The sequence below is a fragment of the Elgaria multicarinata genome, chromosome 4 (genome assembly GCF_023053635.1).
Source record: "Elgaria multicarinata webbii isolate HBS135686 ecotype San Diego chromosome 4, rElgMul1.1.pri, whole genome shotgun sequence".
Taxonomy (NCBI): domain Eukaryota; kingdom Metazoa; phylum Chordata; class Lepidosauria; order Squamata; family Anguidae; genus Elgaria; species Elgaria multicarinata.
The window spans coordinates 86,359,506-86,377,087 of NC_086174.1; the positions used below are offsets into that span (position 1 = coordinate 86,359,506).

The 17,582-nt window shown below is 43.1% G+C and overlaps 1 protein-coding gene across 1 annotated transcript in view; it reads left to right on the top strand.

Annotated features, from left to right (window-relative positions):
• The window catches only part of TRDN (triadin), a 239,051-nt gene that overhangs the window by 57,525 nt on the left and 163,944 nt on the right, over nt 1–17,582 (top strand). Inside the window, exons 6-8 of the mRNA XM_063125451.1 lie at nt 6,133–6,192; nt 7,580–7,639; nt 16,443–16,628. Of these exons, the coding sequence (XP_062981521.1) occupies nt 6,133–6,192; nt 7,580–7,639; nt 16,443–16,628 (306 nt within the window). The remainder of the gene's footprint in view (nt 1–6,132; nt 6,193–7,579; nt 7,640–16,442; nt 16,629–17,582) is intronic.

A 17,582-nucleotide genomic window follows, 5' to 3' on the forward strand; every position in this document is an offset into this window, starting at 1 on the left:
ATTTGTTAGGGATTGAGCAGCTATTCCATCATTTTTTTCCTTAACTGATCTTTTTTGGGTAAGAAAAAAAGATGGAAGAAGTGGTGGGAAGACACTGGAGGGCTACGAGTTGAGGACAACATTGTCTGGAGCCCCCTGTAAAATTCCATGAATGAGGTGGGTGATAGCACAATAAAATCCATGTCTAAATGTTTAAATATATTCCGTGAATTCAAGTCTATCTATTATCAGGTTGACAGGCTTATTAGTTTAGCTGTAAATACAGCTATATCTGCACATTCCAAAAACAAAACAGAATCACCCGCCCACACCATCACACACACTGGCATTGTTTGAGCCTATTTCTCAGTTTCTTTCTTAAAGCTCTTGCTCTTCCAATTATTCCACACATTATTTCTCAAACTAACTTTACTCCTTTCTTTTTCTTCACCTTACAGACACGTGCTTATATCCTGTAAATGCTAAGTGCCCAATCAACACTCATGCAGCACATGCCCCGTACCTCCTTTCATTTGCTTGGATGCTTTGAGTCGAAATGGTGCACTGATTGATTGACCAACTTTTTTTTTATCATACTTGAAATTAACAAAAGATTTTGTATGTCTCTAAACCACAGGTGTTGGCTGCATTGTGTGACCATGCACACTAGACATTTATTAAGTCCCCTTGAAAATGCTGAAAGGTCCAACTTGGAAGACCAAGGAGAGAAGAGCAGTGACACCAGCAAATATGTGTAGGACAGCCAATTGGGTCCAGGAAGAGGCAAAATCTGCCTTCCCGTTTTTCTAATTTGAATGGTTGACTGTCATTAATATGGGGCAATTAGTGTCTGAACTGATAGAAGATTGGACTTCAAAGCAGCAAGCAGGCAAAGAAATAAAGCCTTATTAATCTGTGGTTAAAACTACAAAAGGCTTTGCTAATTAGACTGCTGAAGATGTTATTTCCAACTCACTGAGATCAACATTTTTGTAGTTAGGAGAGGGAGGCAAGGGTTAGCTGAAAGTGTTCCCATCGCTGCATGCTGGCTTCTCTCACACATACTTTCTGTCTTCTGGTTTGTTTCTGTCTTGCTGAATGAACTACACGTGGTATCAAGGCTCACAGCTACAGGAATTTTTCTATCCTTAAATATGAGCATTAAAATGAAATTGGTAATCTGACATTTGTGCAGGTTCTAATCAATTGAGATTATATTTGCTGATTTGAAATTAAACCGCTCCATGTTTTTGTAAAGCAGAAACTGGAACAATGTGCTTTTGAGTTGCATTAATGTCAGTGAGACATTAAGCACATGTCCTCTAGCCCAGGGATGGGCAGCTTGGGGCCCTCCAGATGTTTTGGCCTACAACTTACATGATTCTTCACTATTGCCTATGCTGGCTAGGGCTGATGGGAGTTGTAGGCCAAAATATCTGGATGGCCACAAGTTGCCCACTCCAGCTCTAGTGGAATGGACATTACTGGCAGAAGAGATACCCTTCCCCTGGAGTCCATTATGCACCCCCTAAGTCTGCTCCAGAGCTTTGGGGGACAGTCTGAAGCAGACTGGGAAATGGAAAGAAGAGGAAGGGCAAATCCCATTGTGTAAGCAGAAATCTGCTCACGTGACATTGGATGTAGCCATTGAAATTGCTGAGACTGTAATGCTCTTGAGTAGCTGAAATTCCATTCAAGCCAAAGAGACCAAACAGTGCCAAATCATACTCCTTGTGTAGTGGCCATATGCGAAACATAATATTTCAGTATAAGGTTTTTCTGCCCATTCACTCTTACACACTAGCATTTACAATTATTCAGAGAAAGAGTTCAATCTGTATGTGTGAATGATATTGTCAAAATTTGCCAATTAAGTGCCTCATTGTTGGGGATTCCAAATCTGGCAGCACAAGGCTACACTGATCTGCCAAAAATGTAGGGAAACATATCTCATCAATATTTTTAAATGGTTTTTGAACAGGTCATTGGCTTTTCTTTTTATTATCAAAGATATACATAATTATTTGACTACAGATGATGCGTATCTTCATATCATCAGAAAAAGGTGATATCCACAACTGAAGAAATAAAATCTAAATTGTTGCAAAACCTGCAATCTAGAAAGCTGAGGATTTTCACCCCATTTCCTTGGTAGCTAATGAAATACATTTTTAAAATACATTCTCCATCGCAATAATTTAATAAACTGTGCTGTCATCTCAGGAAGAATCAGCATGGTTGCCTTGGTGACAGAGATTATCCTTGCCACTGCTGGATTCCGTCAGTTTTCTAAACACGAATTCATAATATTTTGGATTTATTAACAATATGCCTCTGTGATGGAGATAAATTGCATCCTTTCAACTAGCCATGTAAGTTCTCTATGAAAATACAACTGCTTTGGCAACTCAGCAAAAAAGATTTGGTATGATTAGCAGAAAATTAAAGCTATTTGTCATAGAGAATAAGGCAGAAGCCATAAAAAAAATGAAAGGAAGCCTTGAAGAACATTTCCCCCCTTTCTAAAATGTAGTGAGTTCTTTAGGACATATTTTCAAGCCATAAAACTGGCACCATCAAGTAGCAGCTACTGTGTATTCAGGGACCCCAGTGTGCTTAAACCCCAGGGCTTAAATCTATGCCTTCCTGATAATGATGATCCTGGGAGTGGGAGCATTTGTCCCTTTCCCAGTAGTGTTGCAAATTGCTCCCTGTATACTTTATCTGTATAACTCAATAGCAGTCACTTACAATAAAGTCAACTTCTATCTAGGCTAAGCTTTGGCAAGCTCAGATGGGGCCCACCCTGTGAGCTCACGAGGCCCCACTTGAATGAGCCAGGCCATGCATGCCTTCGCCGAGCAGTTGATAAAGGAGGCTTTCCGGGCCTCCAGAAAGTGCACAATTCTCCTGGCCAAACAGTGGGGGGGAAGGCTGGTGAGCACTTGGGTGCGGACCCTCCTAGCACCGGGATGGGCCACCTGGGTCCGTGAGGGTCAGATGCAGGGGCAGGGCCGGTGCCAGACTATTTTGCGCCCTAGGCAAGGTGAGCTACTTTCACCCCCCTACAACCAAAAAAATGCCAACTTTGATTTTTAAGAACATATGCTTCCTGGAAAAAATAAGAAGCACAAAACTTGAAACTGCTAAATTTATTTTAAAGTGCAAGTAGGGGGGAATCCGCACGTCGTACTGAGACCGCTTCTAAGCGACCCCAGTGCGACGTGAAAGCGATCGTGTAACTTGCCTTTGGAAGAGCCGAGGAAGAGACGTCCATGCCGCCGCCACCACCACCCACGGACCTCCTCGCCGACTGGCGAGGAGAGCTCGGCTGAAGAAGGCGGGGTGGAGAGCGGAAGAAGCTCTCCACCCCGCCTTCTTCCCAGGAGCTCTCCATCCCAGCCGGCGAGGAGGTCTGTGGGTGGCGGCGGCGGCAGCGGCATGGACGTCTCTTCCTCGGCTCTTCCAAAGGCAAGTTACACGATCGCTTTCACGTCGCACTGGGGTCGCTTAGAAGTGGTCTCGGTACGACGTGCGGATTCCCCCAAATACGTCATGCCAATTATAGCAAACAAATTGGAAAGGAACGTCTATGGGTCTAAAATGCATTATTTAATAGGAATATCACCTCCAAATCATCCCCCCCCCAACTCACACACGCGCGGCATCACTCACTCCAAACAAACACACGCATGAACACGTGCATTCACTCAAAGACCCCGTGCATCCCATTCACCCATACATTATCTCTCTCTCTCTCTTCCAGGCACATTCCGGAAGTCCAAACATGGAGCCACCCCACCCCCGGTCCCTGGCTTTGCTTTGGCTGGCAACGGGTGCCATCTTGCCTGCCCAGGCCCGGCAGAATCCTCGGGCCGGCTCACAGCCAACGCACATGAGTGCTGTGCTGTGCCCGGCGCCCCTCTTAGCTTGGCACTTTAGGCGGCCACCTGAGTGGCCTCTATGATAGCACCGGCCCTGTGCAGGGGGCATCCACTGCCATCACGGCCCCAGGCAGATTTTCACAACAATGCTAATCTAGGCATGGGGATGAAATCAAAAGAAGCTGCAGCCTGACAATATTTGGTTTGCAGCCAAGAGCATCTCACTGATCAGAATCCCGTTGAGATGGATTCCATAAACCATCCTGCTAGTCGTGCTAGTATGTGACATTGAAAGCTGGCAATTTTATGGGAAGAGAGTCATCTATTTAGTAGCTCACCTTCAATTTTATTTCTTCAGTATTAATATTAATAGGATGTTGTTGGATTAAGTAGAATTTCATGCAAGTTAAAGTCAAAGTCTAAAATATTCAGATTTTCTATTGTTTTTAGTTGTACTGGACCTGTTTATGTTGTCAAGATGAATATAGATGGGTATCCTTTACCAGGAGATGAGATCATTTTATATTAATTTAGGAAGTTGAATAGGTTTGTGAAACAGTCACTGTGGTAAGACTTTCATCAGCACTTGTTTCTCCATCTACTTTCAAAACAACGAAAGCATTATGTTTAGTACATTTTCTTGACACTCCTCCACTTTTGATACTTGATAGTTGTTTGAGCAATTGTGTGATTGCTTGTGAAACCATCATCACAGAGTGGCCATCTCAGATAGAGTGTTCTGAACATGGCAATGACTTTCTCCTCTACCTTGATGATGTTTTTATTTGGCAAGAAGAACCACGTGGGAGCTGATCACAATGGTAGCTTATCACAAGCAGGTAACAAAGTTGTCATTTATCTTGTGGAAGAAATCAAGCCATTTCACATTGATTGACCTGAGTGAGTTGAGCTGCACTGCAAGACAGACAATGAGAGGTAGAGGTTGTTCAAGATGAGGAACTTTTCTGCAGCAAAGGTAGTCAATGGGCTGCTTGTTGGATCCAGTGTGTTTTGTTGTGTTCTTGATACTGTGCTGAAAAGATGCAGGAGTGTCCAGTGTGTGTGTGTGTGGGGGGGATGAAGACAGTGAAAATAAGTTAGAAATTGCTGCATTATACAACACATTGACAAAACTATAACTACATATTGGTTGCAAAATCCATGGCCAGATCGTACCTTTATTAAGATGAACCAGATATGCACAAAACTTTTAACCAGGCAAAAAGTGGAATGGCGGGAAGGGCTGTAAGAGGAGAAAAGTCCAGCAACGTGTGCCACTTGAAGCTGGAATCATGAAATCTGCGATGATGAATGTCTCAAGATGGGATAGAGGAAGTGTCATAGTAACTACTGAATTTAAGATTTTCAAAACAGATGGAATCAGCCATTAGGTGTATGTGTTTGTCTCAACAAACAGAAATATAACCTGGAAAATGCATGATGGCACCTAATAGAGCTTAATCCGTATAAGTCTGCAACCCACCTTCCGTTTCATCTTAAGATTTTGACCGTGCAAACTTCATGACTTCAACATTGTCAGCACTTCTTTCTCCTCTTCCCCCTCCCACTTGTGTCTTCTAACATCTAGAGATCGCAATAGCTTGCCTACAATTTTTTGTGTATTTGGTTGGTCCTAATAAAGGCATTGGTTGGCTGTGGAATTTGTATTTTTCTTATGGACCAGCAAAGATTACTTTTTTTTTTGTATATTTATTGTAAGGCCTTTCATTAATTGCATGTGCAATGTAGAACAGAGTCGACATTGAAATTATGCCCTAAGCTAAATTCTAATCAAACCTGGGGTACTTTTGAAACAAAACATCTGAGGAGTTTTGAGGAAAGCCAAAGGAGTATTGATAAGAATGCTGAAACTCGTCAGGGTGTCTCCGCTGGTTTTCACTGAACATAAACTCTGAAGTGAATTTGAAGATTCCTCCTTAGGCGAAACATCTGTTTTGAGTAGATTTAATCTTCAGTTTTGAAAACAGAAACACTGACAAGAACAGTGTCTTATGTATGAGCCAAGGTAAAGCAACTTGGAGTTTTCCAGGTGTTTTGGACCCACTGCACAATCCCTAACCATTAGCCTTGCTGACTGGGGCTTATGGAGGGCAGTAGATTGCCTACGCCTGGTATAAATAATATACTTTTTATTCATAGTTTCAAATATTCCCATCACAAACTACTCAACACTGATATATTTGGAATGTACTTCATTCACTGGAAACAGGTTCTTTTTCAATAATTAACTGGGTCCTTTTGCTTCCAGAAATCCAGATAGACAAGCCTGAAAAGCAAGAGAAAATTGAAAAGAAGCCACCAGTCAAAGGTTATTCTTTAATTCATAATGAGCATGTTGTATAGGTTTAAGAATGTGCCACTCTGCTTTAAAAAACATCCTGCTTTAACCCCCCCCATCCCATACAGAGGTCTGATTTTGAGTTGAATAATCTTACCCACCAGTCAGTGTAATGTGTAGGAAATAAAAGGGTTAGGATTAGCTCTGCCAGATCCCTGTAACTCAATCAAAGGTGAACTTGGCATAAAAGGTAGGCATGGTTGGGAACCTGCCAAGGTCTCACACCCCAACAGGGGCCAACTGACAAGAGCTCCCTCCATTTGGTCCTCCTCATCCCTGTTGCTCCTGTTTGTTCATTTTATTACACTGGTAGTGAGACAGAGGAGCAGTTCATGCCACTGCTGAATTGCTCACTGCTGACAAACAAGCAAGTGGTGGTAGCAATGATGAGAAAGAGGAGGAGAAGCAATAGCAGCTAGAGACAATGGTGATGAGAAGGTAGACTCATTGGGGGGGGAGGCCCATTGAAGGTGTTCTGCCCAAGGACCCTCCAAAACATGGATCCAGCACTGGTAGCAAATGATCTTACCTTAAAAGTATCCTGCTCAACGATCCTTCAAAACCTGGAGCCTGCACTGGGTCCAGGGGAGAATTTCATGATGTGGGTGGGACCTATCAAACACTGATCCAAACTATTGTACAGCAGCACACAGAAACAGACAGCCATCCGTTTCTCAGAAAGAGGAGGCAGCGGCAATCCTAACCTGTATCTCAGAGAGCACCAATATTGAAACCTCTGAGATATTAAAGGCCTTGCAGGGCTTATAAAGACACAGTGGAAATAAGGGGAAGAACAGCATTTCCACCCCCCTCTTCCCTCCCTGACCACAACTTTGCTCTTTAATAACCTATTCCCTCCCATTGAAACCAGTGGGAGAAAATAGCTACAGGACTGGTGCAGCTTACCAGCCATCTGGGGGATATGAGCAACTTCAGCTCCACAGCCTCTCCTAGACCTCCCTTTTCCCCTCTCTGACATCACAGTTTCAGCATCAGAGAGGAAGGGGTACCTGTGTTTCCACAGGGGCTGAGAAAGGCATCAAAGATCAGACCTTCTTCTCTGAGTGTGAACCTCTCTCTCTCTCTCTGCCCCAAAGAAAGGTCTGCCCTCAGAGAGAGATTGTCCCAGGGACCATAGGATTGCATCCTAAATTATGGATATTAAAATTGGAAACAGATATTGAGGACAGCGACTGATGCATGGACAATCTATTTGGCATTCACAATTTCAAATATTTCAGTTGAAAACTTGTCAACACTGATGTGTTTGCAATGTACTTTCTTCACTGCTTTCTTATGACAGCTGTTTCTCTTCCAATAACTATTGGGTTTTTTGTTTGTTTGTTTTTGATTCCAGAACTCCAGATAGACAAGTCTGAAAAACAAGAGAAAATTGAAAAGAAGCCACCACTCAAAGGTCATTATTTCTACTTGTTTTATTATGGGTATGTCCTGTGCATAAGAATGGGCAGAATTGCTTGGAATCTCTTGAAAACACACTGAGCTGGGACTGAAGAATCTTATTTATTTATTTAAAACATTTCGTAGCCGTCTTTCAGGGCAGGACCCCTCCGAAGGTGGCTTACAACCATACATAAAAGACTATAAACATTAAAAGCAATAAATAACCCATCAGTCCAAAGCTCATCAGTTGATGCAGCAGTCAGCAGGCAATGATTAGGAAATGGTGCCTTTAGGATTGGCTCAGGGAAGGTGCTGGGTCCCTGTCACTTGGATGGAATAGAAAATCTTTGTAATGAGTGAGATTTACCAGGTGCTTCTTCAGCACTATCTCCTATTCATCCTAATTGGGCAAGATGGTACAGCAGCACATGGAAATGGCCATTCTCATCCATTAATGAAGCTAATACATTTCAACCTTCTGCTCAAGCATATGGCAGTCTTAGTCTTGTCACTGGAACTTTTGCTGGGCAACAAGACAGCAGTGTCATCCAGGCTATTATTAGGTTACCTAACGTCATCAATAACAATGGAAGAAAACCTAGCTAGTCCCATTTGAGCCTGCAGTAGTCTGCCTTTCACCCTGGATTGCCTCAGGCTGACCCAGTTGTGCCAATGCCACCTGTTGCTGTTCGCTATTTGCTGAGCTGAGCCCAGATTAACTTTTGGCACTTGTTTGCAGCTGCTCACAAAGCTGCAGTGATTGTGATTAAGTGCCCAAGGGCTCAATTTAATGTGGGCGTCAGCATGCAGCATGCAAACATTTCTGTTGGGGTAGAATTTAGTCCAGGCTGACAAAACAACTACAACAAAATGGTTGTCACACGCTCATACTATATTATGTGAATAAGCTCTTAACTGCTGCTAAAGGGAATGGGTTTTAAGTAGGGCTGTGCACGGACCCCCCGATCCGCTCTGGATCCCGATCTGCAACTTCCAGATTGGGTCCACTCCACCCCATGTCGATCCGCCTATGGTCTGCTTTGCTTCACTGCGAAACTCTGGATCCGGATCGGAGCTCCGTTTCCCCCCCCCCATAGACTTGCATTGAAATCCAAACACCTATAACTTTTTTTCTGTTAATGGTAGAAACCTCAAAATTGGCACCATGAGAGCTTATCCATGTATCCATATTCATGCCAAGCTTCAAGCAAATCCACACATCCACTGATTTTCAGCAAACATTAAAAAATCCCCCACCCCATTTTCAGAAATGCTAATATGTCCGACATCTTTACAGATACAAACTTGCAAATGGGCAGCCTCACAGATGCCAACTAGATCCACATTCATGCCAAGCTTCAAGCCAATCCAAGCATGCCCTGATTTTTAGCGATTTTTAAAAACATTTTCAGCATCACCCCTAACCCCAATTCACACTCCTTTCATTGTCTCCATCACTGTAAATGTTAGAAACCTCAAAATCACCACCATGAGAGCTTATCCATCAATCCACATTCAGCCCAGTTTGAAGTCAATCCGAGCCTCCGCTGATTTTGGGGGAATATTTTAAAATCCCCCACCCCATTTTCAGAAATCCAAATATCTCAGGGATTTTTAAAGCTGCAGTCAGCTAAATGGGCTTTCCTTTTTCATGGGCATTTCAAAAGAAATCCCAACATGCCATGAATTGGGGAGTATTTGAAGATAAACCTAAATATGAATCTTCTTCTTCCACACTTCAAAAATTTACTTGGAACTTCAAGAAGTCTAAACAGGGTGAGCACAGGAAGGACTAATTCCCTAAGTCAAAGCAAGACGGGCGCCTGCTGCCTTTTCTCATGATGAATAATTATTATAAATAATAATAATAATAATAATAATAATAATAATAATAATAATATATTATTTGGTGAAATAGGACAAGTGTGTATGCTTTGCACAAAGTTTATTTGAATGCCTCAAACTTTATTTGAAGGCTTATTGCACTTAACAGGGCATGGCAAACACACTCACACACTCACACACAGTCCAAAGAAACACACACACACACACACACACACACACACACAGAGTAAGAGAGAGAAATAGAGGATATTTTTTTTTTGGTATTTTTTAAATCTATTTTTATATAGAAGAAAGAAGGAAGATGAAACACAGTCACAGAACACAGGGTTTAAAAGAGGGAGAAGGGGTTGGGGGTGGGGTGGGGGTGGGAAACCAAACCAACAAACACTTCAAAAATGAAAAATAAAAAGTTTATATAAATCAAAGTAAGGGAAAAACACAGAGCAAGCTAAGCAAACAGTCAGAAACACACAAACACACAACCCAAGCTAAATCCTAATCCTAATCCTGTATCTCCTCGAAAACACAGCTGCAGCACAGAACTAACTCCTATCTCCATGAAGTCCAACCCCACAAAGAGAGAAAGGAAAAACTGTGTCTGGGTGGGTCTGCCTTAGTCCTCCCTCCAACATTGGGATTGGAGGATGCTTCAACTGAGGTGATCACTTCTCATCATGATTGGGAGTTGAATCTGCCTATCATCGCTTCAAAAAACTGTTACCCCCTCCCGCTTTTAGCCATTCTAAACAAATTAATAGCACCACTCTCTAAGCACAGTAAGTTTCAGGGGTGTGGGTTTCAAAACAAAAAAGTTATATGCTAATCTTTTCCTCAATGCAATCCTATGGGGAAAATATCCAAAATGGTGGGCGGAGCGCTTCGCGAAAAGCGGATTGATCCGCTTGTGGTCGCTTCTCTTTGCTATGCTTCGCTAGCCACCCGACTCGCTTCTCCTCCACCTATAACGGAGGCGAAGCACCCTGCTCCACTATCGCTTCTAAGAACTGAAGAGAAGTGGAACACAGCACTAATTTTAAGGCTGCAATCCTATACATACTTACCTGGGGGTAAGTCCGACTGAACTCTGTTGAGTAGAGAATTTTGTTCAGTTTCGATGAAGAACTTACTGAGTTCACACTTCATGTATCACTATGTGAACCAGGATGCAATGATCCTTGTATTTGCATTTCTCCGAATTTTGCCATGTAGTTCTCTGAACAAAAATATTGTACTAAAATGCATATATTAGTTAAAATTGTGTACAAAATTAAGGGAAAGCATGCACAAAAATGTGTATATTAGTAAGAAAAAGCACAAAAGAACATATATCAAAGAAAGCAGGTTTCTAAAACCCCATATATTAGGTAAAATTGCATACAAAATGTATAGATTAGGAACAATGTGCACAAAAATGCATTCAAATTTCCATGTGGACCTTTTTAAAAAGTAGTAAACTGATGCAAAAACTGGGCAGAATATACTTATGATGGGAAAAATGAGAGAAACTAACAGAGGTTTCTCCATCCCTATTTATGAGTAGATATACATAGGTTTGCACTGTAGATTTTTCAGCTTTATGACAAGTTGTATATATATTATCAGTGATTATGCAGGTTCATATACTTCTGTATTAATAGGTTGTTTTTTTAAAAATAAAAAAGCAGTATGTTAGAAAGCAGACTTTTTAAAATGACAGTTTCTATACTTGTAAGTAATAACTCCTTAAAAAGCAATGCCTTATAATCCTTTTAGCGGCTAATAACAGTTTCCCAATAAGCACCCCGTTAATGAACCCCAGTAACAAATTATACATTCGGCAGCAGTGTGAAGTGGCCCTATGTGCACAGCACAATACATGTGTAGTACTCCTCTGAATAAGGAGGAAACCTAGGGCATGGCTAGATGACTGTTTATCTCGGGGATCGCCCGGGGATGATCCCTGTGCATCCACATGACACACAGGGGATCCTGGGGGCAGGAAGGAATGATCCCTCCCTTGCCCTGGGATAACGGGCACCACTTTTGTCCCAGTTTTTCCTGCGGTCTTGGGATGATCCCGAGACTGCGGGAGATGTGGGCACCCATCCTGGCTTTGTCCTGGCTCCTCACGAGTAACAGGGCATGGGGCACGGAGCTCCTGAGGAGCTCTGTGCCCATCGGGTAGGGTTGGGGGAGCGGGAGATGTTTTTGTTTTTAAAACCCTCACTCTTTGTGCTGGAGTACTCATCTTGAATAAAAAACAAAATGGTGGGCATGATGTCCTCTGTCCTCCTGGAATGTCATGTGTACACTGGGGTGAGGATCTTGCGATCACCGTATCGTGAGATCCTCCCTCCTCCACGCCCCGGTCTAGCCATGGTGCTAGAACAAACCAGAACATCTTCACTGAGGTAAGGAAATGATGGCAAACAAAGTTGGGATTTTTTAAAACAAACAAACAAACAAACTTCTTCACCCTCAACGCAAAAGGTTGAAGTACATCATTACTGGCCTTTTTTTATTATTATCATTTAACAAATATTGGTATGTGAGGGGTTTTATTACTTAGTCAGCATCTCTTTAGTTTGCATCAGCGTTAGGAATGCTACCTCTGCCAGAAGAAAATCATTGTTCATTTGCATATTCTAATTTATTCAAGTGTTTATAATTGAGACCTGCATATTGAAGCTCAGCTGAAAACTTGCCATGGTGGAGTGGGGGATAAAACAAAAAATCAAGCTGGTTTCAAAACAGCCATACAGCAAACCCAAACAGAAATATTTACTATGGAAAAGACTCCAAGGGTGTTCATTCCAAACATATACTTTACAATAACAGGAGTTCACCGTTAAAGGTGTTTATGTTTATATATCCGAGGGGTAAGAATATGCAGCACAGAGGTCTCTTTGGTGCAATAAATCAGCTGGCTAAAGAGAGAGGAATGTGGATAAATTTAGAGTGTATTGACGTGATGAACAAATATCTTTTCCTACCGCTGAAGATCGGGTGAAGGAATGTGCTAATTAGTTTGCCAGCCCGGCCCTTTGAGTCTTGACATCCTAGAAGCAGCAGAATACTGTATGCTAATCTCAGATGGTAGGAAGGCAGTGACCAGGGCTTCCTCATAAGGACATGGAAAGCATGGTGGCTTAAGGCGCTATGCTTATCTGTGAATGCAGGTGTTGCCAAAAGAGGAGACTTCAAATTCTAGGGATGATTAAACATTTTGATATCTCTTCCTAGGTGACAATGAACATTCACAGGCCATGGAAATATGTCGAGGTTTAAATAGAGTTTAAGTGTGTCGTGAGTTTGCTTGGAATATGTCCTTGAATATGTTGTTCTTGTTATTTTAAATTAAATTATTCTATTAAAGTTTACTGCATTTTTATAGGGTTTTAACTTTTACAGGCTGCTTTGGCAGCTTCCTCTAAAAAACAGACTAAATGATAACGAAAATGATAGCAACCGTCAACATCAGATCACACCAAATACTCACATGGCATCTGAAGCCTAACAAATCCATCGTAGCGGACTCTTTCATGGACTGAGACCATTTGGTCAGAATCATGCAGGATGTAGGGCTGGATCCACGTTTCTCCCCCCTCCCCCCCGGAAATTTACCACCCAATTTGGAGAAGGTAAAGTGAGACGGCATTTAATTGACTGTCAGCAGTGGGGCGATTAAAGTGTTTTGGCAGCAGGGGGTGAGTTCTGACACTCGCCGGCTTTTTAAAGCTTTTTTATTTGTAAAGGAAAGGGAACAAGAAAAGGGAAGTAGTTTAATATGGGCAAACAATTCATATGCAAACAATTCCTTGTGGGTAGGTCTTTGTAATCCCCCTCTGCCAGAAATAGTGCAAATCACTTTGAAACTCCCCCCTTCTCTCCATTTCTGGATCCATATGAAATGCCCTATCCAAATTGGATGAATCCTAACTCAGAAAGATATTAGCATTGGGTTAAACTTTTACAATCCCAAAAGTTTAATCTGCTTTTGAGGAGGGTTGCAGCAAAACAAGGGCAATAGCTAGACAGGGCAAAATCCCAGGGTGTTCCCTGGGATCGTCCCTGTGCGTTCACATGACGTACAGGGAATCCAAGGTTCAGGGAGGGATGATCCCTCCCTTGCCCCAGAATCTCGCCCTACCCTTTGAGCCTGTTTTTTCTGAGCCCAAGACCACGGAATGTGTGGCTGGGCGTCACGGTTACTTGCGAGGAGCCGGGATCCGTGCACCATGTGCAGAGCTCCTCAGGAGCACTGCGCCCATCGGGGGGTGGGGAGTGGGATTGGGTGAGCGGGGAAAACAAGTTTTTTTTAAAAAAATATTTATTTATTTATTTATTTATTACATTTTTATACCGCCCAATAGCCGAAGCTCTCTGAGTGGTTCACAAAAATTAAAACCGTAATAAAACAAAAACCTTTATCTTTTGTGCACGAGCACTCGTGTGCATCTTCCCCTTTAAAAAAACAAAAACAAAATGGTGGGCCCGACGCCTCTCCCTCTGAGGTCGTTGCATGCAGCGTGTAAACACAGGGGGGATCTCGCAATAAAAACATTGCGAGATCTTCATCCCTCCGTAGCGCAATGACAGGTAGGTCTAGCTAAGGCCAAGGATACAAACCTGCTTCCTGCCATTTTTTTTATTCATTTATTTTTATTTTTATTGCTTTTGGGGCACAAGGGGGGCATATTTTGAGGCTCGTGGTACAAAACGTACTGGCTTCCCCACCCTGGACATAGCATCATCTCAGGCATAATGGGGGGTTAAATATTTGAAGCAGTGGCAGTGAGGATACAGGAGGAGCTCTGATGACTTTTACACTCCTACTTCAAACTTCATCCCCAGCCCAGAATGATAGCCAAAATGTCCCTCCTTTCATTGCCTGCAAATGGGGCTGTAAAACAGAGGGGTCTTGGTCAAACTGTACACATAAGACGTAAAACTGTCTGAGGATTGCACTTGGCTTTTCTGGCAAGGGCATAAAGCGAAACAAATAAACACACAAGTTAGAAAACTCAGTTAAAGAGGCAGGGAATACAGCACCATTTCTTTACATTTATTTGCTGCACAGAATGAAATCATCCTCTCTCGTAATAAGGAATATTGCTAAATCTTGAGGAAAGAATAGAAAAAGAGCTTGCTTTTCTGTGGTGGTCTGCAAGCCTTGTTTTTTCCATAGTCTCTGGTGAGGTGAGCATTTTTCCAAGTAGTTTCTGAAGACCTAAAGAGCCTTTAATATCAGAACATGGGTTGCGGCGGTGTGAGGTAGCAGCTGTCTGTGGGTGTTAATTCTGTATGTCTGCAGAAATCAGGCCATGAGCGAGCAGTGCTTAAAAAATGCAGAGCTTCCTGAAGATACATGCTTACTAAAGGAACACACCATTGCTAATTCATCTTCTTGCTGCTGAACTAACTTCCAAAAATAAAAAAGACTCACTTGGCAGACGATGTGTTTTTGTTAAGAATAGAAAGTTGCACTGTTAAAGGGCAGGGTGCAGTTTTCCACATTGGGTTATGAAACTGGCTTACTTAACATGAAAAATTAGACAATGTAAAATAGGTTAGGTTTGTAGAATAAATAATGGCATCTAGAATAATCACTTGGAGGGGAGACAGGATGGTCACACCATGCACCCTCCAGAGTAGGATGCATGAAAAGAAGCACCTATACATGCATGTTCTACAGGAGTCCTGTGTCATTAAGGATCGTTGATTGTGTGGAGCACTTATGCATGTGCAACTGGGTATGCACAGGCACACCACTGAATTTGTGGATATTTGGCCCTACTTCTGTGTGATTAATGTATGTGTATTACAAAAGAAAAATCATGATATTTGAACCCTTTAATCACTTATCTAAAACTTGATGTTTTAGTGATGTACTGCAGGCATGCAGAACCTCAGGCCTGGACACCAAACCTGACCCTCCTGGAGCCCCCATCTGGCCCTCCGGTCTTCCTCAGATGGCCACCCCCTCCTCCTCGGCCCACCCACTTTCCCCCCAATCATTCATCATTTGGTGGCTTCCTGGGTTTTGTGCAAGTTTCTCCCCATTCTAAAAAGTTGAAGTACTCCTCCTAAGGCCCAGGGCCTTTCTACATCTAAGGGTGCAGAGGGACACAGGGGAGATGATCCCGGGATTTCCGGCTTCTAAGATTGTTGCCCTGCGTCTAGAGGGCCGCACGATATCACGGAAGTGAAGAGGGATGTCACACCCTTTGTGGTCGCCATTTAAAAAAACTTGGAGTGCACTTGCGCTCCAGTGAAACGTACGTGGTTGGTTTGTTTTTTAAAAAAGGCACAACCTTGCTTTACACCCAACCCCTGATGTCTCTGGACTGCCCTGCCCAACTCCTTCCCTCTGCTGACCCTCGCTACTCGTGGGGAGGAGGGAAGAAGCTGGGATGGGTACCCACACCACCTGTGGTATTCGGGATTGTCCCGGGGCTGCTGGAAGAATTGGGTTTTCCCAGGGTTTCTTTATCCCTGGGAAAACCCATGCCCATCCCCCCTGTCCCCAGGAGTCCCAGTACATCATTTGGACGCACAGGGAGCACCCAGGAAAAATGGCCGGTGTAGAAGCAGCCTTACTTACTGGCAGTAAGAGGTTTAAGCTAAGGTATGCTGGATATTTTAGTATTTCAGCCCCACCCCTTTTGCCTTTGGCTCCGCCCACCACTGGAATGTGGCCCTCGACACCTTCTCTGAAGTAGAATTCAGCCCTCAGGCTGAAAGAGGTTCTGTACCTCCGATGTAGTGATTAAAATGTTGGACTTGGATTGTGAAGACTTTGGCTCAAATCCTAATTAACCTGTGAACCCCTTTTGGTAACCTGAGTAAAGCATGAATAATTTACTCTTCTCAATGAACTATTCACCATAGGGCTGATTTTTTGCATGTCGTCAAGTTTAGTATTAAAAGAGTAAAATCAAAATATATGTGTTTCTGAGAATATATGAATATATTACTGTTGCTATTTTTAGTAATTCACAAAGAGAAACCTGAAAAGCCAGCGAAACCCGAAAAGCCAGCGAAACCCGAAAAGCCAGTGAAACCTGAAAAGCTAGCAAAACCTGAAAAGCCAATGAAACCTGAAAAACCAGAGAAAGCTAAAAAACCTGAAAAACCAGAGAAACTAGAAAAAGCTGTTAAAAAGGACCTCCCTAAAGGTAAGTCATAATTGGACAACATAGACTTGGTAAACAGGTGCCTCTGTGGCCTCAGCTAGACCTAGCGGTCTAGCGGGACAGAGGGGTGAAGATCCCGTGATATTTTCATTGCGAGATCTCCCCCTCTGTTCACATGCAGCGCGTGACAACCTCAGAGGGAGAGGTGTCATGCTCGCCATTTTTTTTAAGAGACAGCAGCGCACGAGCGCTTGTGCGCAAAAGTAAGTCCTTTTTTAAAAACAGCAACATTATTTTCCCTGCTCTCTCCCCACTCCCCCCCCCCGATGGGCGCAGTGCTCCTGAGGAGCTCTGCACCTTGTGCGTCGGTCCCGGCTCCTCACAAGGAACTGTGAGGAGCCAGGTCAAACCGCAACACCTGGCCACATGTTCTGTGGTCTCAGGCTGAGCCTGAGCCTGTGGAAAAACTGGGCCTAAAGTGGAGGGCGAGATCCCGGGGCAAGGGAGGGATCATCCCTCCGTGATCCTAGTATCCCCAGTGTGTCATGTGGATGCACAGGGACGATCCCGGGGATTGCCCTGGGATAAAGCCCAGTCTAGATAAGGCCAGTGGCTCACCTTTCAACAGAGTCTATTTATTTACATCACCACTGAAGAATTTAAGCACAGGTAGGGTGCCAGCCAACCTATCTTATACAGGACAGTCCTTTCTCTTTGCACCAAAATATATAGTTTTATCAGCTAACTGAGAAGACAATTTGTATTATATTTGTATTATAAATACAAATGACAAGGGAGAATGCGGAGGTAATGCAATTGCCCCCTGCCCCTGCCATGACTCATAGAACATAGATGCCTAAGGAGAAGCCTACACATGCAGGCTTCCATGCAGTCTGGTACCCTGACTGCACACTTTTCCAAATCACATGGAAGTATGTATGCGTAAAACTTCTTCAGATGTACATTGATAGAGAAGCATATGACACCAGCAGGGAG